The sequence below is a fragment of the Oryzias latipes genome, chromosome 23 (genome assembly GCF_053564925.1).
Source record: "Oryzias latipes strain Hd-rR chromosome 23, Olatipes_Hd-rR_3.1".
Classification (NCBI taxonomy): Eukaryota; Metazoa; Chordata; class Actinopteri; order Beloniformes; family Adrianichthyidae; genus Oryzias; species Oryzias latipes.
Genome location: NC_136259.1, coordinates 26,699,581 through 26,720,237, shown reverse-complemented (window position 1 = coordinate 26,720,237; position 20,657 = coordinate 26,699,581). Strand labels below are relative to the sequence as shown.

The 20,657-nt window shown below is 46.9% G+C and overlaps 1 protein-coding gene and 2 long non-coding RNA genes across 6 annotated transcripts; all 3 read left to right on the top strand.

The window, feature by feature from the left end:
• Positions 1-134: 134 nt before the first annotated feature.
• svopl (SVOP-like) lies at positions 135-16,836 on the top strand. 3 transcript variants are annotated; one of them, XM_023952189.2, is made up of 16 exons: positions 135-358; positions 695-795; positions 5,426-5,514; positions 12,399-12,497; positions 12,750-12,821; positions 14,166-14,290; positions 14,370-14,433; positions 14,638-14,763; positions 14,862-14,990; positions 15,290-15,363; positions 15,471-15,667; positions 15,746-15,857; positions 15,936-16,017; positions 16,083-16,172; positions 16,235-16,348; positions 16,424-16,836. In XM_023952189.2, exons 2-16 carry the CDS (start codon positions 696-698, stop codon positions 16,433-16,435), a joined length of 1,485 nt encoding a protein of 494 aa, XP_023807957.1. In that variant the 5' UTR covers positions 135-358; position 695; the 3' UTR covers positions 16,436-16,836. The 3 variants fall into 3 exon arrangements, with proteins under 3 accessions (XP_023807957.1, XP_023807955.1, XP_023807956.1); XM_023952187.2 differs by having other exon boundaries at positions 174-458; XM_023952188.2 differs by having other exon boundaries at positions 176-507.
• On the top strand, positions 1,498-2,612 carry LOC144989514 (uncharacterized). Of its 2 annotated transcripts, none has more exons than XR_013653754.1 (3): positions 1,498-1,591; positions 2,021-2,135; positions 2,217-2,612. It is a non-coding gene; the product is annotated as an uncharacterized LOC144989514 (long non-coding RNA). The 2 variants fall into 2 exon arrangements; XR_013653755.1 differs by lacking the exon at positions 1,498-1,591 and adding an exon at positions 1,755-1,819 and having other exon boundaries at positions 2,217-2,354.
• Positions 16,837-18,013: 1,177 nt separating the features above from the next.
• Positions 18,014-20,645, top strand: LOC144989517 (uncharacterized). Its single transcript, XR_013653760.1, has 3 exons — positions 18,014-18,145; positions 18,235-18,329; positions 20,467-20,645. It is a non-coding gene; the product is annotated as an uncharacterized LOC144989517 (long non-coding RNA).
• Positions 20,646-20,657: the final 12 nt, after the last annotated feature.

Genomic DNA, 20,657 nt, shown 5'->3' with positions numbered 1-20,657 from the left:
GCTCAATAAAGTTTTTAAAAAAAGAAAGAAACGCGTCAGGAGGAAAGTTTAGCCGAAAAGTCTTTACCAAATAAACATAATAGTTTACCTGAACCTACCTGAACGCCTGACCCACACCACCCTCCCTCTGCCGCGCCCTCCTCGCTGAAGCTCCTCCCCCTCTGCTTTCCTTCCTGATTCACCTGCGCAGGTGAAACAGCAGAGCCGCGCGCCGCCTCGGGACGGGAAGGGATCTGTCGAACAGCAGCGGAACCGGAACCGTGACGAGCAGTTTATTTATCATACGTGTCTCACCTGTGCGCGGCGGAAGTTCGGCCCGCGTTCCACCTGGGCGAGGGGCCGCAAACAGGAAGTGCAGGTGAAACCTGATCAGCTGTTCGTAACTTTCCAGCAGCTCTTGTTGGACACCTGAGACAAGAACTCCGACCCGGTTCGGTTCGGCCCGGGTCATCTGACAGGTGTGGCCTCTGAAGGGCTGGGGCTTGAAACCGGTGTAGGACCCCTCAGGTCAGAACAGCTCAGAACCCCAGGTTCTGGATGGAAACGGGCTCCTAGCTGGTCCATCAGCCTCTCTGGTTCTGTTTGGACTAAGCAGGACCTTTCAGAGGGAAACTTCTCCAGGCCTTTGGTTTCTGGTCACAGTTTCAGCTCTGGAAATGTCTGACATGAAGATGTTGTTCTGGTCCGGTTCCAGGATGGGGGACTCCATGAGGACTCAGCTGGTCAGCGCCATTCAGCTGCAGGAAGTACAGCAGCAGGAGAAACATGAAGAGCTCCAGGAGGGCGGGAACCACGGTGAGTGAGTGTGTGTGTGTGTGTGGGGGGGGGGGGGGGGGGGTGAAGCTCCTGGACTCTGACCCCTGAACCCATCTGCAGCAAAGCCAAAGAGGTGGTGGTGGTGAGGGGGGTGGAGAGTCTTTCACCATTGATGGAGGGCGATCAGGTTCCATCACGGACTGACAGCAGAAGGAGGACCTTTCAGACCGTGATGGTTCCTGAAGAAGTCCCTGTATGTTTGTGCTGCACTGATGGAGCTACGGTGGCCCTGAAGTCCAAAGCACTCAACAAATCACTCCATACAAAAACATTTTTAAGATCACAACAATTAAAAACAAAAAACAAATGTTAAATAGCAGCATTACATTTTAGAAAACAAAACAAAATTTCAGAAACCAAAACTTAAAAAACAAAAATAAAAAAATAAAAACAAACATTTCAGAAAACAGAATTAATTTCAAGAAAAAAAACAAAATCTTCAAAAATGAAAAACATTTCCAAACCGGAAGAAGCAGGTACTATGGGACAACGCTGATTGGATGATGATGTTTGTCAATCATTTGAACTGAAAAGTATTTTAAATGAAGCGATGACGGATTTTATCGTCCAAACAACAATGTACTATAATAATCCACGTATTTCCCATTTATATATCAAATAAAAAATGCAGCAAACAGATAATGAACTTTTAAATTCTTTTTTTGACTTTTCGCCTGACACACGGTCACCCGGAAGTAGTTTGTGAGCACTTTTACTGTGAACGCTGTGCGCTGATGTCTACGGCTGCAAGGTTCACGCTGTCAATCATCTTCAGGTAAGAATCAATTCTGTGATCTTTTTTTTTGTCAGTCACATGTCTCTAAGGATGTTAGTTTTAGGATGTTAAAGTGCTGCTTTGAAAAGATAATTTCTTTTTATCTTGCGCATGCGCAAAAAGAACCCGATGGAGACGAACCGTCTTCACATGATAGCCGTTCCCGTTTTCGGTGACAACATGATGAGAGAAAAAGCTCCGAGCCAGCCTGGTTCTGTGATTTATACAGTAATTACAGTAATTATATGGCATCAGTGTTGCTAAAAATCGACTTTAAGATTGAAATCAGTAAACAAGTTATTATGTGAAATAATATTAAAGTGCATTGTATATTTTTGAACCATGCATATACACATATACTGACCCTTAAAAATGAACTTTAAAAGTTTATAAAATACTTAATTGAATTAACATGTGATATTTCTGCAGGTGAAGTTTCTCAAAGCGAAGTTCCAGAAAGGTTTGTGCTGCAGAAGAACAGATGGCAGCTCTACATGGGAATACAAGAAGACTAAAGTCATTCATATCATTGTGCAGTGTACAGGCAAGTCACCATGATTTATGTGCAATGTAATCAATAAATATTATTTAACCTTAATATCTAATTTTTTTTTTTAAATTGCAGGTCCTTTAAAAAAACGTCTTTAACCTGCTGCATAAGCCTGATTAGTTGTAAATGATGCAATGGGGAGTGAAAAACGAAGCACAATTCCTGGCTTTAGTGTCGGGCTGATGATCTGGAAATCACATCTATGAGGAATCGCATCAAACACTTGTACAACTCCAAACAACTTAATGTTCCTTTAAGCAAAACTCCAGTTTAAAATGTTCATATTAGGCTTGCTTCATTTAGGAGTTTTTCCATGTTTACCATTTTAGGTTTTAAAGCTTTATTAACAAAGATGATGTTTGATTTTCAAAGCTGTTGTTTAGAAATGTTTTTTTGTCAATGAAAAAACTGAATGCTGACGTGAGGATTGTAATAATGGACATGAAAATATACAAATTTGTTTCATAGCAATGCAGTATATTTATTGAAAACTTAACATGAATACGTTATTCAGTAACAGAAACAAAGAAACAGTTGTGGATTTTCCTTTAAGGGCTTCTTCATGCAGTCAATCAAATGTTCCGTTTACATTCAGCATTTACTCAGCGTACCTGTCAGTCACATTTATTAGAGGAAAAAATGCATCTGGGAAAAGTCTGTTTGTGCTTAACAACTATATCAAAAAGAGTCATGTCAGGGAAGGTTTGTCCACATTGCTGCTCAGCATCACATCCAGAGGAAGATGCACAGGTAAGAGACCCCAGTTCCTGCTCGTACATGCTTGCAGCTTCCTCTGCCCTGGACTCCAGCTCCAGCTCTTGAAATCCCTGACAGAGATAAATTAATAAATTAAAAATCCCTGACAGAAAAACATCGGCTACCGTTCATCTTTCATTCAGGAAAAAGTTGAGTTCATCAAAATGAGGAGAAAATGGATTAAACCAGAAATTCATTAGGGAGGGGTCAAAACACCAAACTCAGAATAAAATACATTATTTCAGTCTTATAAAAATACATTCTAAAACAATTTGGTATTCCTCCTCTGCCTGAAAGACTAAAATGTTTTTTTAAAGATTTATTTTACTCTACAGACTTTGCCACCTTTAGTTACACACCTGTACATGTCTGATGATGTGCACATCCAGTCATTTACTGTCATGTTTCTGTGCACTGACACACTCTAGTCTAAAGTCACAGATCTTAATAGTGTGAATAAGAAGCATTCATAAATGTTATTCTGAGACACAAACTGCTGCAGTTTACCTGACAGCTTTGCTTATTTATGCGGCTGGTACACCTGTCTGAGAATCCTGCCCACGTGACCCCCCCTCTCCAGCTGATTCAATTCAATTCAATTCAATTCAATTTTATTTGTATAGCCCAAAATCACAACAACAGTCGTCTCGATGGGCTTCGAAGTAAAACATGAAATCAAAAGGATCACGAATACAAAGAGTTCAATAGAAAAATACTAAAATGAACTAACAAACTGACTAAGCTATACTGGCATCCCTGCCCTTAGACCCCCCTTCGCGGTAAGGAAAAACTCCCAAAAAAACCGGATTCCAGAAAAAACGAAGAAACCTCAGGGGTGTCCACATGAAGGAGGGATCCTCCCCCAGGACGGACAGGCGATTTACCAGAACTCTTAGAGAAGAATTAACTTATCTAAATCTACAACTACATATATAAAGTCCAGCAGACGAGCTTCATCCAGCCGTGGTTATCGGGACAGTCAAAGGCGCGAGTCGAGCCGGAGACAGGAACCACAGCCAGGTGTAGGAGGGCGAGCAGAGACGAGGTACTCGGTCAGGTACAGAGCAGAGACGAGCCAGAGATGAGCCAGAGGCAGGATCCACAGCCAGGTGTAGGAGCAGGAGCAAAGGCGAGGTAAACGGTCAGGAACTGGAGCACGGATGAGCCAACTGGAGTCTGGAAGCACTCCCACTCCCCAGGAGGGGAGAGGAAAAGAGGGACAATACATGAATCGCACTGTACCAAACAGAGGCATGGAGAACTAAATGATAAATTATGATCAAGAATAGAGGAGAGGAAGGGTAGAAGTAAAAAAGGAAAGAGGACAGAACCCCAGTGCACCATAGTTACCCCAGCTTCAACTTCTAGCAGCTAACAATTAATTGTTTAATTAAAACTAATTAAGTTTAATTTAAACACACTAACATTAAGTTAAATAATCTCTGAATACTAACTAGTCTGACAATAAGCCTGTCCAAAGAGGAATGTTTTCAGTCTAGCTTTGAATGTAGAAACTGAGTCGGCCTCTCTTACATGAGCTGGGAGTTTATTCCATAAGACAGGGGCTTGGTGGCTAAACGCTCTACCTCCAACCGTACTTTTACCTGATGAGGTAACCTGTCATTAACGTATGATTGAAGGATCTTGGATCTGTCTGTAAACACCCACCTAGAAATCACGTTTAACGCTACATTTATTAGATCAAACAAATGTGCCTCCATACCTTATCAGTGGATGGCGGGACTGCATTTCCTGATGTGCGCCGTCTTTAACACCCGTTTCTTCCCAGCTGCTGCTTTAGACAGAATCCTCTCACGACATTTTGAAACATTTGTAAACCTGGTTGGTGTTGATATTTCTGCGTGCGTTCTGTCATCACATCCGCTAAATATTCAAAGATTAAAGTTTATGTTAACGTTTTACCGTCCCTTTCTTTGTTTACCTGCAGAACGGACGTCATCCACACAAACTATTTCCGGGTGACCGTTCTGCTTCAGACGAAATATTCAAAAAATAATTTAAACCTTCATTATCCGTTTGCTGCATTTTTGATTTAATATGTAAATGGGAAATACGTGGATTATTATAGTACATTGTTGTTTGGACGATGAAATCCGGCATCGCTTCATTTAAAATACTTTTCAGTTCAAATGATTGACAAACATCATCATCCAATCAGCGTTGTCCCATAGTACCTGCTTCTTCCGGTTTGGAAATGGTTTTCATTTTTGAAAATTTCGTTTTGTTTTCTGGAAATTAATTCTGTGTTTTGAAATGTTTTTCATTTTTTAATATTTCATTTTTTTTTCTGAAATGTTTTTCATTTTTTAATATTTCATTTTTTTTTCTGAAATGTTTTTCATTCTTTTGTATTTCATTTTGTTTTCTGGAAATTAATTTTGTTTTCTGAAAATTAGGGTTAGTTTTCTGACATGTTTTCATTTTTTAATATTTTTTTTTTCTGGAAATGATTTTTGTTGAAAGGTTGAAAGGTAAAAAGTTAAACGGCCCCCTCTGTGTGCCCGCAGACAAAACGTTCACGGTGGAGGACGCCGTGGAAGAGATCGGCTTCGGGCGTTTCCACGTACTTCTGTTTGTCATCATGGGGAGCGCCAATGTGAGTTCCTGTGCGACGTCTGACACCACAGCCTCACACATACACACAACTAAGTGCGTTTGCAGGTGATGGACACACAACTGTGTGTGTTTGCAGGTCGTAGACACACAATTGTGCGCGTTTGCAGGTCGTGGACACACAACTGTGTGCGTTTGCAGGTCGTGGACATATAACTGTGCGTTTGCAGGTCGTAGACACACAATTGTGCGCGTTTGCAGGTTGTAGACACACAACTGTGTGCGTTTGCAGGTCGTGGACATATAACTGTGTGCGTTTGCAGGTGATGGACACACAATTGTGCGCGTTTGCAGGTTGTAGCCACACAACTGTGTGCGTGTGCAGGTCGTGGACACAACTGTATGCGTTTGCAGGTCGTAGACATATAACTGTGTGCGTTTGCAGGTCGTGGACACACAACTGTGTGCGTTTGCAGGTCGTAGACGCACAACTGTGTGCGTTTGCAGGTCGTAGACATTTAACTGTGTGCGTTTGCAGGTCGTAGACACACAACTGTGTGCGTTTGCAGGTCGTGGACATATAACTGTGTGCGTTTGCATGTCGTAGACACACAATTGTGGGCGTTTGCAGGTTGTAGACACACAACTGTGTGCGTTTGCAGGTTGTAGACACACAACTGTGTGCGTTTGCAGGTCGTGGACACACAACTGTGTGCGTTTGCAGGTCGTAAACACACAAATGTGCGCGTTTGCAGGTCGTAGACAGACAACTGTGTGCATTTGCAGGTCGCAGACATATAACTGTGTGCGTTTGCAGGTCGTGGACACACAACTGTGTGCGTTTGCAGGTCGTGGACACAACTGTGTGCGTTTGCAGGTCGTAAACATATAACTGTGTGCGTTTGCAGGTCGTGGACATATAACTGTGCGTTTGCAGGTCGTAGACACACAATTGTGCGCGTTTGCAGGTCGTAGACAGACAACTGTGTGCGTTTGCAGGTCGCAGACATATAACTGTGTGCGTTTGCAGGTCGTGGACACACAACTGTGTGCGTTTGCAGGTCGTGGACACAACGGTGTGCGTTTGCAGGTTGTAGACACACAACTGTGTGCGTTTGCAGGTCGTGGACATATAACTGTGTGCGTTTGTAGGTGATGAACACACAATTGTGCGCGTTTGCAGGTTGTAGACACACAACTGTGTGCGTTTGCAGGTCGTGGACACACAACTGTGTGCGTTTGCAGGTCGTAGACGCACAACTGTGTGCGTTTGCAGGTCGTAGACATATAACTGTGTGCGTTTGCAGGTCGTAGACACACAACTGTGTGCGTTTGCAGGTCGTAGACACACAACTGTGTGCGTTTGCAGGTCGTGGACATATAACTGTGTGCGTTTGCATGTCGTAGACACACAATTGTGCGCGTTTGCAGGTTGTAGACACACAACTGTGTGCGTTTGCAGGTCGTGGACACACAACTGTGTGCGTTTGCAGGTCGTAGACACACAGATGTGCGCGTTTGCAGATTGTAGACACACAACTGTGTGCGTTTGCAGGTCGTAGACACACAATTGTGTGCGTTGGCAGGTCGTAGACACACAACTGTGTGCCTTTGCAGCTCATGGACACACAATTGAGCGCGTTTGCAGGTCGTAGACAGACAACTGTGTGCGTTTGCAGGTCGTAGACACACAATTGTGCGCGTTTGCAGGTTGTAAACAGACAAATGTGTACGTTTGCAGATCGTAGACACACAACTGTGTGCGTTTGCAGGTCGTAGACGCACAACTGTGTGAGTTTTCAGGTTGTAGACGCACAACTGTGTGCGTTTGCAGGTCGTAGACATATTACTGTGTGCGTTTGCAGGTCGTGGACACACAACTGTGTGCGTTTGCAGGTTGTAGACACACAACTGTGTGCGTTTGCAGGTCGTGGACACACAACTGTGTGCGTTTGCAGTTCGTGGCTACACAACTGTGTGCGTTTGCAGGTCGTGGACAGACAACTGTGTGCATTTGCAGGTCGCAGACATATAACTGTGTGCGTTTGCAGGTCGTGGACACACAACTGTGTGCGTTTGCAGGTCGTGGACACAACTGTGTGCGTTTGCAGGTCGTAGACATATAACTGTGTGCGTTTGCAGGTCGTGGACATATAACTGTGCGTTTGCAGGTCGTAGACACACAATTGTGCGCGTTTGCAGGTCGTAGACAGACATATAACTGTGTGCGTTTGCAGGTCGCAGACATATAACTGTGTGCGTTTGCAGGTCGTGGACACACAACTGTGTGCGTTTGCAGGTCGTTGACACAACGGTGTGCGTTTGCAGGTCGTAGACATATAACTGTGTGCGTTTGCAGGTTGTAGACACACAACTGTGTGCGTTTGCAGGTCGTGGACATATAACTGTGTGCGTTTGCAGGTGATGGACACACAATTGTGCGCGTTTGCAGGTTGTAGACACACAACTGTGTGCGTGTGCAGATCGTGGACACAACTGTATGCGTTTGCAGGTCGTAGACATATAACTGTGTGCGTTTGCAGGTCGTGGACACACAACTGTGTGCCTTTGCAGGTCGTGGACACACAACTGTGTGCGTTTGCAGGTCGTGGACACAACTGTGTGCGTTTGCAAGTTTTGGACACACAACTGTGTGCGTTTGCAGGTCGTGGACACACAACTGTGTGCGTTTGCAGGTCGTGGACGCACAACTGTGTGCGTTTGCAGGTCGTAGACGCACAACTGTGTGCGTTTGCAGGTTATAGACGCACAACTGTGTGCGTTTGCAGGTCGAAGAGGCACAACTGTGTGCGTTTGCAGGTCGTGGACACACAACTGTGTGCGTTTGCAGGTCGTGGACGCACAACTGTGTGCGTTTGCAGGTCGTGGACATATAACTGTGTGCGTTTGCATGTCGTAGACACACAATTGTGGGCGTTTGCAGGTTGTAGACACACAACTGTGTGCGTTTGCAGGTCGTGGACACACAACTGTGTGCGTTTGCAGGTCGTAAACACACAAATGTGCGCGTTTGCAGGTCGTAGACAGACAACTGTGTGCATTTGCAGGTCGCAGACATATAACTGTGTGCGTTTGCAGGTCGTGGACACACAACTGTGTGCGTGTGCAGGTCGTGGACACAACTGTGTGCGTTTGCAGGTCGTAAACATATAACTGTGTGCGTTTGCAGGTCGTGGACATATAACTGTGCGTTTGCAGGTCGTAGACACACAATTGTGCGCGTTTGCAGGTTGTAAACAGACAAATGTGTACGTTTGCAGATCGTAGACACACAACTGTGTGCGTTTGCAGGTCGTAGACGCACAACTGTGTGAGTTTTCAGGTTGTAGACGCACAACTGTGTGCGTTTGCAGGTCGTAGACATATTACTGTGTGCGTTTGCAGGTCGTGGACACACAACTGTGTGCGTTTGTAGGTGATGAACACACAATTGTGCGCGTTTGCAGGTTGTAGACACACAACTGTGTGCGTGTGCAGGTCGTGGACACAACTGTATGCGTTTGCAGGTCGTAGACATATAACTGTGTGCGTTTGCAGGTCGTGGACACACAACTGTGTGCGTTTGCAGGTCGTAGACGCACAACTGTGTGCGTTTGCAGGTCGTAGACATATAACTGTGTGCGTTTGCAGGTAGTAGACACACAACTGTGTGCGTTTGCAGGTCGTAGACACACAACTGTGTGCGTTTGCAGGTCGTGGACATATAACTGTGTGCGTTTGCATGTCGTAGACACACAATTGTGCGCGTTTGCAGGTTGTAGACACACAACTGTGTGCGTTTGCAGGTCGTGGACACACAACTGTGTGCGTTTGCAGGTCGTAGACACACAGATGTGCGCGTTTGCAGATTGTAGACACACAACTGTGTGCGTTTGCAGGTCGTAGACACACAATTGTGTGCGTTGGCAGGTCGTAGACACACAACTGTGTGCCTTTGCAGCTCATGGACACACAATTGAGCGCGTTTGCAGGTCGTAGACAGACAACTGTGTGCGTTTGCAGGTCGTAGACACACAATTGTGCGCGTTTGCAGGTTGTAAACAGACAAATGTGTACGTTTGCAGATCGTAGACACACAACTGTGTGCGTTTGCAGGTCGTAGACGCACAACTTTGTGAGTTTTCAGGTTGTAGACGCACAACTGTGTGCGTTTGCAGGTCGTAGACATATTACTGTGTGCGTTTGCAGGTCGTGGACACACAACTGTGTGCGTTTGCAGGTTGTAGACACACAACTGTGTGCGTTTGCAGGTCGTGGACACACAACTGTGTGCGTTTGCAGTTCGTGGCTACACAACTGTGTGCGTTTGCAGGTCGTGGACAGACAACTGTGTGCATTTGCAGGTCGCAGACATATAACTGTGTGCGTTTGCAGGTCGTGGACACACAACTGTGTGCGTTTGCAGGTCGTGGACACAACTGTGTGCGTTTGCAGGTCGTAGACATATAACTGTGTGCGTTTGCAGGTCGTGGACATATAACTGTGCGTTTGCAGGTCGTAGACACACAATTGTGCGCGTTTGCAGGTCGTAGACAGACAACTGTGTGCGTTTGCAGGTCGCAGACATATAACTGTGTGCGTTTGCAGGTCGTGGACACACAACTGTGTGCGTTTGCAGGTCGTTGACACAACGGTGTGCGTTTGCAGGTCGTAGACATATAACTGTGTGCGTTTGCAGGTTGTAGACACACAACTGTGTGCGTTTGCAGGTCGTGGACATATAACTGTGTGCGTTTGCAGGTGATGGACACACAATTGTGCGCGTTTGCAGGTTGTAGACACACAACTGTGTGCGTGTGCAGATCGTGGACACAACTGTATGCGTTTGCAGGTCGTAGACATATAACTGTGTGCGTTTGCAGGTCGTGGACACACAACTGTGTGCGTTTGCAGGTCGTAGACGCACAACTCTGTGCGTTTGCAGGTCGTAGACATATAACTGTGTGCGTTTGCAGGTCGTAGACACACAACTGTGTGCGTTTTCAGGTCGTGGACATATAACTGTGTGCGTTTGCATGTCGTAGACACACAATTGTGCGCGTTTTCAGGTTGTAGACACACAACTGTGTGCGTTTGCAGGTCGTGGACACACAACTGTGTGCGTTTGCAGGTCGTAGACACACAGATGTGCGCGTTTGCAGATTGTAGACACACAACTGTGTGCGTTTGCAGGTCGTAGACACACAATTGTGCGCGTTTGCAGGTCGTAGACACACAACTGTGTGCCTTTGCAGCTCATGGACACACAATTGAGCGCGTTTGCAGGTCGTAGACAGACAACTGTGTGCGTTTGTAGGTCGTAGACACACAATTGTGCGCGTTTGCAGGTTGTAAACAGACAAATGTGTACGTTTGCAGGTCGTAGACACACAACTGTGTGCGTTTGCAGGTCGTAGATGCACAACTGTGTGAGTTTTCAGGTTGTAGACGCACAACTGTGTGCGTTTGCAGGTCGTAGACATATTACTGTGTGCGTTTGCAGGTCGTGGACACACAACTGTGTGCGTTTGCAGGTTGTAGACACACAACTGTGTGCGTTTGCAGGTCGTGGCTACACAACTGTGTGCGTTTGCAGGTCGTAGACACACAACTGTGTGGGTTTGCAGGGCGTAGACACACAACTGTGTGTGTTTGCAGGTTGTAGACACACAACTGTGTGCGTTTGCAGGTCGTAGACACACAACTGTGTGCGTTTGCAGGTCGTGGCTACACAACTTTGTGCGTTTGCAGGTCGTGGACACACAACTGTGTGCGTTTGCAGGTCGTAGACACACAACTGTGTGCGTTTGCAGGTCGTAGACACACAACTGTGTGCGTTTGCAGGTCGTGGCTACACAACTGTGTGCGTTTGCAGGTCGTGGACACACAACTATGTGCGTTTGCAGATCGTAGACACACAATTGTGCGCGTTTGCAGGTTGTAGACACACAACTGTGTGCGTTTACAGGTCGTAGACACACAACTGTGTGCGTTTGCAGGTCGTGGACATATAACTGTGTGCGTTTGCAGGTCGTGGACACACAACTGTGTGCGTTTGCAGGTTGTAGACACACAACTGTGTGCCTTTGCAGGTCGTAGACATATAACTGTGTGCGTTTGCAGGTCGTGGATACATAACTGTGTGCGTTTGCAGGTCGTAGACACACAACTGTGTGCCTTTGCAGGTCGTGGACACACAACTGTGTGCGTTTGCAGGTCGTGGACACAACTGTGTGCGTTTGCAAGTTTTGGACACACAACTGTGTGCGTTTGCAGGTCGTGGACACACAACTGTGTGCGTTTGCAGGTCGTGGACGCACAACTGTGTGCGTTTGCAGGTCGTAGACGCACAACTGTGTGCGTTTGCAGGTTATAGACGCACAACTGTGTGCGTTTGCAGGTCGAAGAGGCACAACTGTGTGCGTTTGCAGGTCGTGGACACACAACTGTGTGCGTTTGCAGGTCGTGGACGCACAACTGTGTGTGTTTGCAGGTCGTAGACGCACAACTGTGTGCGTTTGCAGGTTGTAGACGCACAACTGTGTGCGTTTGCAGGTTGTAGACGCACAACTGTGTGCGTTTGCAGGTCGTAGAGGCACAACTGTGTGCGTTTGCAGGTCGTAGACACATAACTGTGTGCCTTTGCAGGTCATGGACATATAACTGTGTGCGTTTGCAGGTCGTGGCTACACAACTGTGTGCGTTTGCAGGTCGTAGACACACAACTGTGTGGGTTTGCAGGGCGTAGACACACAACTGTGTGTGTTTGCAGGTCGTAGACACACAACTGTGTGGGTTTGCAGGGCGTAGACACACAACTGTGTGGGTTTGCAGGGCGTAGACACACAACTGTGTGTGTTTGCAGGTTGTAGACACACAACTGTGTGCGTTTGCAGGTTGTAGACACACAACTGTGTGTGTTTGCAGGTCGTGGAGGCCATGGAGATCATGCTGTTGGCCGTTGTTTCTCCAGAGATTCGCTGTGAGTGGAAACTGGATGACTGGCAGGTCGCGCTGGTGTCAACGGTGAGACCCGGGTCGCTCCGGGTTTGTCTGTTTGTGTCTGACTCTTGTGTGTTCATGTTTGAGTTGTGTTCATGTTTGAGTTGTGTTCATGTTTGATTTGTGTTCATGTTTTGGTTGTGTTCATGTTTCAGTTGTGTTCATGTTTCAGTTATGTTCATGTTTTAGGGGGTTTTCTGTCTTGGTGTCAGTTTTTGTGGGTTTTCTGAGTTTTTGTTTTCTTCCTGAGTTTTTGTGTGTTTGTGTCTCCCACAGATTGTGTTCCTGGGGTTCATGGTTTGTGGCGTCCTCAGTGGTTACATGGCTGACAGATTCGGACGTTGGAAGGTCAGAAAATCTTCAGCTGCCGCTCATTTTTCATTGGATCATTTGCTTGATATTGTCTTTTTGTGTGAACTGGTGTGTATATTTGTGTGTACTTGTGTGTTTTTGTGTGCATATGTGTGTATTTGTGTGTACTTGTGTGTATATTTGTGTGTACTTGTGTGTTTTTGTGTGCATATGTGTGTATTTGTGTGTACTTGTGTGTATATTTGTGTGTACTTGTGTGTATACTTGTGTGTGTATATTTGTGTGTACTTGTGTGTATATTTGTGTGTATATTTTTGTGTATATTTATGTGTACTTGTGTGTATATTTGTGTGTACCTGTGTGTTTTTGTGTGTACTTGTGTATATTTGTGTGTACTTGTGTGTATATTTGTGTGTACTTGTGTGTATATTTGTGTGTACTTGTGTGTATATTTGTGTGTACTTGTGTGTATACTTGTGTGTATATTTGTGTGTACTTGTGTGTATATTTGTGTGTATATTTTTGTGTATATTTATGTGTACCTGTGTGTATATTTGTGTGTACCTGTGTGTTTTTGTGTGTACTTGTGTGTTTTTGTGTGTACTTGTGTGTATATTTGTGTGTACTTGTGTGTATACTTGTGTGTATATTTGTGTGTACTTGTGTGTATATTATATACGGAGCGACAGTGGCTCAGGTGGTTGAGCGGGTCGTGCAATGACCGAAGGGTTGGCGGTTCGATCCCCGCTCCCACCAGCCAAAATGTCGTTGTGTCCTTGGGCAAGACACTTCACCCTCCTTGCCTCCAGTGGGGCTCCACTGGTGTGTGCATGTGTATGGATGATCCCGGTGATGGTCAGAGGGGCCGTAGGCGCCAACTGGCAGCCACGCCTCTGTCAGTCTGCCCCAGGGCAGCTGTGGCTACAACCGTAGCTACCATCACCAAGTATGACTGAATAATGGACACACTGTAAGCGCTTTGAGTGACTTGAAAAGCGTAAATAAATCTAATCCATTATTATTATTATTATTATTATTATTTGTGTGCACATGTGTGTATATTTGTGTGTACTTGTGTGTGCACATGTGTGTATATTTGTGTGTACTTGTGTGTGTACTTGTGTGTATATTTGTGTATACTTGTGTTTTTGTGTGCACATGTGTGTATATTTGTGTGTACTTGTGTGTATATTTGTGTGTACTTGTGTGTATATTTGTGTGTACTTATGTGTTTTTGTGTGCATATGTGTGTATATTTGTGTGCACTTGTGTGTGTATTTGTGTGTACTTGTGTGTATATTTGTGTGTGTTTTTGTGTGCACTTGTGTGTGTATATTTGTGTGCACTTGTGTATATGTTTATGTGTGTACTTATGTGTAGGTGGTCTTTGGCGGCTTTGTCTGGAGTGCCTACTTCTCTCTGCTGACGTCCTTCGCGCCGTCGTACGGTTGGTTCATCTTCCTGCGCAGCATGGTGGGCTGTGGCGTCGCCGGCGTGTCTCAGGGGTCAGCTCGCCGCCGCCCCGGACGTTCCTCCGCTTTGGGAGACGGCTTGCCGGTAACCAGGTGTGTGCTTGCTGTTCAGGTTCGTGCTGAAGACGGAGTTCATCCCAGCGAAGTACCGCGCCGTCCTGCTGCCGCTCGCCACAGTGAGTTCCTGTCACATGACCCTTTAGACAATCGGCGGCAGCAGAGTCGTGCTCCAGGAGTCTTCATCAGAGATGAAGATGCTCCTGCCTAGAACAGGAAGCGGAGCCTCCTTTACGTGAATGAGCTTTGATCAGGCAGTGCTAAAGTCTCGCCGTGCCTGAGTGACATAACAGTTGAGTTTCCCAGCATGCTCTCTGTGTCAGATCTTCTGGATGATGGGCTCCATGCTGATCATCGTTCTGGGGATGCTGGTTGTTCCCACTCTGGGGTGGAGGTGGATGATCCGGATCTCCGTCACGCCCAGCATCGTCCTCATCTTTCTGTTTAAGGTACATCCATCTCCTCCTCCGCCCCCGCCCACCTGTCCTTCACTTCCTGCCCCGACCTCTGCCCTCCTGACTCCAACTTCCTGTGGATCTTCTATCAGTTTATCCCTGAGTCGGCGCGGTACAACGTGTCTGCAGGAAACGTGGACGCCGCTCTGAAGACGCTGCAGAGGATCGCCAGGATGAACCGCGCGGGTCTGCCTGAAGGTCGGCTGGTGGAACCTGCTGTGGTACGTCCGACGTCTGACCGGTTCTCCTGGCCTTCTCAAAGGGTCTTTCCCTCAGCTGATCGAGGTGCTTGCTCTTCTGAGGAAGAGGAGCGTTTTCACTTTCATCCATCAGAATCTCTGGGGTCACACTTCTGGCTGCTCCGCCTTCATTTTAGCACCTGTTCCGTTCTTTGGTAAAATGGTTCAAAGATCCTTCAGGGGCTCGGTTTGGATCCCTGTGGAACCCCGTGTCTGCAGACGTTCAGTCCTTCATGTTGGCCTCATGACGAAGACCTGATGGATGCTCTTGTATGTTCCAGAGAAACCGGGGCAGCTGGAGGATTCTGCTCAGCCCCTCCTTCAGGAGGACCTCCCTGCTGCTGTGGTACTCATGGTAACCCCCTCATCTCTGCGTTCATTTGTGTGGAGAGCTTTGAGGAGCAGACCCTCAGAGAAGTTCTTCTCCTTCTGGAACCAGGACTGAGTTTCTGATGTCTGCAGGTTCGTGGCGTCGTTTGCGTACTACGGCTCGGTGCTGAGCAGCTCGGAGCTGCTGGAGAAGAACCTGCTGTGTGTGACCAACGCCGAGCGCGAGCACCAGGTCAAACACCGCCACCAGGGCGGCGTCTGCTACTGCATCCCCTTCGGATACGGGGACTACCAGACCCTGCTGATCAGCTGCCTGGGGGAGGTGGCCTGTGAGTGTTAGAGGGGGTGGGGGGGGTCACATGCTGCCACCCTCCAGTGACCCGGGGGGGTCTCTCCTGTCTCCTCAGTGGTCCCCCTGAACATCGCTCTGCTGAACGTGTTTGGAAGGAAAACGAGTCTGAGCGTCCTGCAGCTGCTGGCTGCGTTGGTCTTCATGATGTTGAACATCTGCAGCACCATGTAAGAACCTTCCTGTGGTTCTGATGGGCCGGTCCGACCGTTAAGGGAGGGGTCACTGTCGGCGCTCTGTGTCTGCAGGCTCGGCTTCACCGTGCTGCTGTTCCTGCTCCGATCGCTGGTCTCCATGAACTTTAACGTGGTTTACATTTACACAGCAGAGGTAAGCCCCTCCCCCTGGTACCTCGCTGTCTTGTGGTTCTGGAGCTTCAGGTTCTCTTCCGGCAGGTGTACCCGACAGTAGCGCGCTCCTTGGGGATGGGATTCTGTACATCCTTCAGCCGGATCGGAGGAATGATCGCTCCCTTCATCGCACAGGTGCGTTCCTGAGGAATGGGCGGAGTTTTCTCAGAGCCCCCCTGATTCTGTGTGTCCTTCAGGTGCTGATGTCCAAGTCAGTGGTTCTGGCCCTGAGCCCGTTTGCAGTGGCCTGTGTGATCTGCGCGCTGGGAAACTTCCTGCTGCCCATAGAAACCAGGGGCCGCGCTCTGCTGGTGAGGGGGGCTGTCCCCTCGTCTTTGGACCTTCTTCACCTCCGTCAGACTCTCATGTTATCTTCTGTTTTCCAGCAAAACTCCTGATGACGCCCCACAAAAAGTTTGATTTTTACCCGATGGTCCTGGATCTTCTGTGGGAACCGGGACTGAACCAGTTCTGATCCGGATCAGAAGCCCCTCTCTTTGTTTTTGTGCCTGGAAACGTTTTTTCTTCTTCATGAACTCTGGAGGAAAGTTCCTCATCAGGGACAACAGACACCTGTAGCACAGTCTGCTGCCCCACTCGGGTCAGAGCCTCTTCATGGGTCCAGCTGGACTTCTGAACGCAGCAGCAGGTGTTCTTGATGGCTGAGGAGCCCACCTGATGTTCTCCCTCTCCACCATCCTCCAGCTTTTCAAATGTTTCAATGTTTTTGCTGTTTGGACAGTTTGACCAGGGTTCTGCTGCTCCTTGGAAGTGCAATAAAAATGATTTACATCTGGAAGACGTCTGGTGGTTTAGAGGAATGTCTTCTGGACGAGAACATGTCCAGATTTCCTCTGAAAGTTCACTGGAAGGATGTTGCATGAGACCAGATGGATGTCATGTCACTGTCAGCCAACAAATGACGCTCTGAAGTTGAAATAGTGTAGCGGTCATGTGATCATGTGGTCGTGATGATGTGATCATGCGATCATGCAGTATTGGGATCATGCAGTCATGTGGTCATGTGGTCATGTGATCATGGAGTCATGTAATGATGTGGTCATGTGGTCGTGATGATGTGATCATGCGATCATGCAGTCATGGGATCATGCAGTCGTGTGGTCATGTGATCATGCAGTCATGTGATCATGGAGTCATGTGATGATGTGATCATGTGATCATGCAGTCATGTGGTCATGGAGTCGTGTGGTCATGTCATCATGCAGTCATGTGATCATGTGGTCATGTGATCATGCAGTCATGTGATCATGGAGTCGTGTGGTCATGTCATCATGCAGTCATGTGATCATGTGATGATGTGATCATGTGGTCATGTGATCATGCAGTCATGTGATCATGCAGTCATGTGGTCATGGAGTTGTGTGGTCATGCAGTCATGTGATCATGCAGTCATGGAGTCGTGTGATCATGTGATCATCCAGTCATGTGATCATGCAGTCATGTGATCATGGAGTCGTGTGGTCATGGAGTCGTGTGGTCATGTGATCATGCAGTCATGTGATCAAGCAATCATGTGGTCATGGAGTCGTGTGGTCATGTGATCATGTGATCATGCAGTCATGTGATCATGTGATGATGTGATCATGTGGTCATGTGATCATGCAGTCATGTGATCATGGAGTCGTGTGGTCATGTGATCATCCAGTCATGTGATGAGGTGGTCATGTGAGCATGTGATCATCCAGTCATGTGATCATGTGATGATGTGATCATGTGGTCATGTGATCATGGAGTCGTGTGGTCATGTGATCATGTTGTCATGTGATCATGCAGTCATGTGATCATGGAGTCGTGTGGTCATGTGATCATGCAGTCATGTGATCATGGAGTCATGTGGTCATGGAGTCATGTGATCATCCAGTCATGTGATCATGTGGTCATGTGATCATGCAGTCATGTGATCATGGAGTCGTGTGGTCATGTGGTCAGACAGGTTGCTCAGGTACTGGTTCATAGGGAGGGCCTGATGGATGACGGCCAGCAGAGACCTGGAAATGATATTCTCCAAATCCACCAAAGATTACCTGAGTCCTCACTTCTTACAGGTTTGTTGAAGACTGGTCCTTGATGACATCACCAACTCTGAGGTGATCTCAGTTTTTAATGTTCGGTTCTGGTTCTTTTCTAAAAGATCTCCATCCTTATTTAGTTTTTATTCTCACATTCTGTGTCTCAGGCAGCATCTGTCCATCTGTCTGTCCTCAATGGGTGTCCTGTGTGGAGTCTGTCCTGTTACTTACAGTGGGACTAAAGTATTCAGCCACCAACTGTGTAAGTTCTCCCTCTTAAAAAGACTAGAGGCCTAAGTTTACAGATAAACCTGAACTATAAGAGACAAAATGAAAACAAAAATCCAGAAAATCACTTCCTGATTTTTAAAGTATTGTATTTATTTGAAATCCTGGATTGCTGATAGTTAGCATAAGTGTGTGTGTGTGTGGGGGGGGGGCTCCAAGTTTCTGTTAAGGCTAAAAGACTGAGGTTGTTATCAATGATTAACTCATTGACTAAGAGGGACTTGGAGGAAATGGATCGAATGTTTAATAAACCACATTTAATGACATCACAATTCTGCATCATAGTACTGCTGTCTGTCACTTTAAGGTTTCTATGACGCGCTCCTTTCACTTGTCTTTCAGCACATAAGCTAAAGCTAGGACCTGCTTGACTTTCCCTGCATGGGTTTTGCACCAGCACTAACCCTAAGGGAGGCTCAGAGGAGCGTTTTACACTGCTGCTCTGCGCCCGGGTCTCGTCTCTGGATTGTCAGGTTGACAGACTGAAGGCCCGTACAAACCGGGACGAATATTCGCCAGGCGTTATTCGCCAGCGTTTTTCGCCACGTTTTTTGTGTTCACACCCAGGCGATTTTCGCTGACGATGAGCCGAGCGAACATGCAATTTCATTCCCTGACATTAAATGGCGCTTAATGTAAACAGAAATACTCCTGTACACAAGGTGGCGCTCCGCAACTTTACGCTTCTTAAAGTCGCTTTTCGCTCAGAAGAAGAGAGCAAGTATTTACGCGCTTGTCAGAATCAAACAAAGAAAACATGAATATTTCAAGCACCAGTTGCTCCAGTTCCAGCGATGAAGAAATTATTGTTCTGTTGATGATGAAAGACGCCGGAAAAGACGCCGATTTTGGGTACATCCCATAGTTACGAGAAGAGAAGAACATGGGGAGTTTTATCGACTGGTACAAGAGCTGAAAATGTATCATCAGCGTTTTCGGGGATATTTTAGAATGTCCGTCATTATTTCTTCGCGGCAGTGTAGACGCTACTTGGCGTCTATCTTCTTCGCTGGTATGTGTGCTCAGAAAGGCAGTTTTGTGTTTGAGCGCCCCCAAGTTGTGTTTTACTGTAACTTCAGAAGCTCCAGACACGTGTGCAAAAGCGCCATTCTCATTGGTCGAATAGTTTTTGACGCGGCGCATCAAACCAGAAAAACGAACCTGAGGCGTTTTTTAAAAATGACGCTTTTACGCGTGGAGTTTTTAGCGTCGGTGTGCACACACACATTGGTGCCCTCTGTTTAGTCACGAGGCGTTAAATGTTGGCGAATATCGCGCGTGAAATTCGTCCCGGTGTGTACGGGCCTTAAGGCTAGCAGAAATGTTTCTAGAAAGAAGAGCGGCACCGTCCCGGGTGGGATGGACGCCGTCTCTCCGCATGAGACCGGGCTTCCCCCAAAACGCGCTCCAGTTATCCACAAAACCAACGCCGTTTTCTGGGCACCATCTAGAAAGCCAGCGGTTAAATGATGAAAAGCGGCTGTACATTTCATCACTGACTAAGTTCGGCAGGGGACCAGAGAAAATTACAGTGTCGGACATCGTCTTAGCCAGTTTACACACCGAAGCTACGTTTAACTTAACCACCTCTGAATGTCTCCGTCGGGCATCATTACCGCCTGCGTGAATCACGACTCGACGGAACCTGGACTTACTCTGAGCTAACATCCTAAGGTTCCCCTCGATGTCACCAACTCTGGCCCCCGGATAACACCTGACTGTAGCCGCTGGGAGCTCCACGTTTCTAACTTCAGAAGAGCCGATAACCAGAGTTGAGTGTTCAGCGGGTGTGTCGCTGAGGGGGGAGAACCTATTACTAACGTGGAGTCTCGGGTGCTCTGACCATCTTCTCTCCTCCCAACAGCTTCCATTCAAATACTCAGCCTGTTATAACTCAAAGCAAAGAGGTGCATTTTAATCAATAAAAATGCCACATTTACGCACTCCGACACTGTGTCTGATTCAGAAGGTAGATATGTGATTATTAATACATAAGTTCAGTATACGAAATATTGGATGGCTAGAATATATGGCCATATGTAGATGACTCCTCCTTTTTTCACAGGCTCTTTACATCACTGTCGGCTCACTCTGGCTCCAATTTTTTATAGGAGGTGACTTCAATCTTGTATTAGACCCTGAAGTCGACAGACTCAGCTCAGCGGGGAAACAGCGAAACTGGCAATAAACCAGAACTCTCAGGCAGTATCTGGACGAAATGGGTCTCTGCGACGTTTGGCGCTCCTGTCACCAAAACACTGAAGGTTTCACCGTCCTTTCTCCTGTTCACCACTCTTACTCC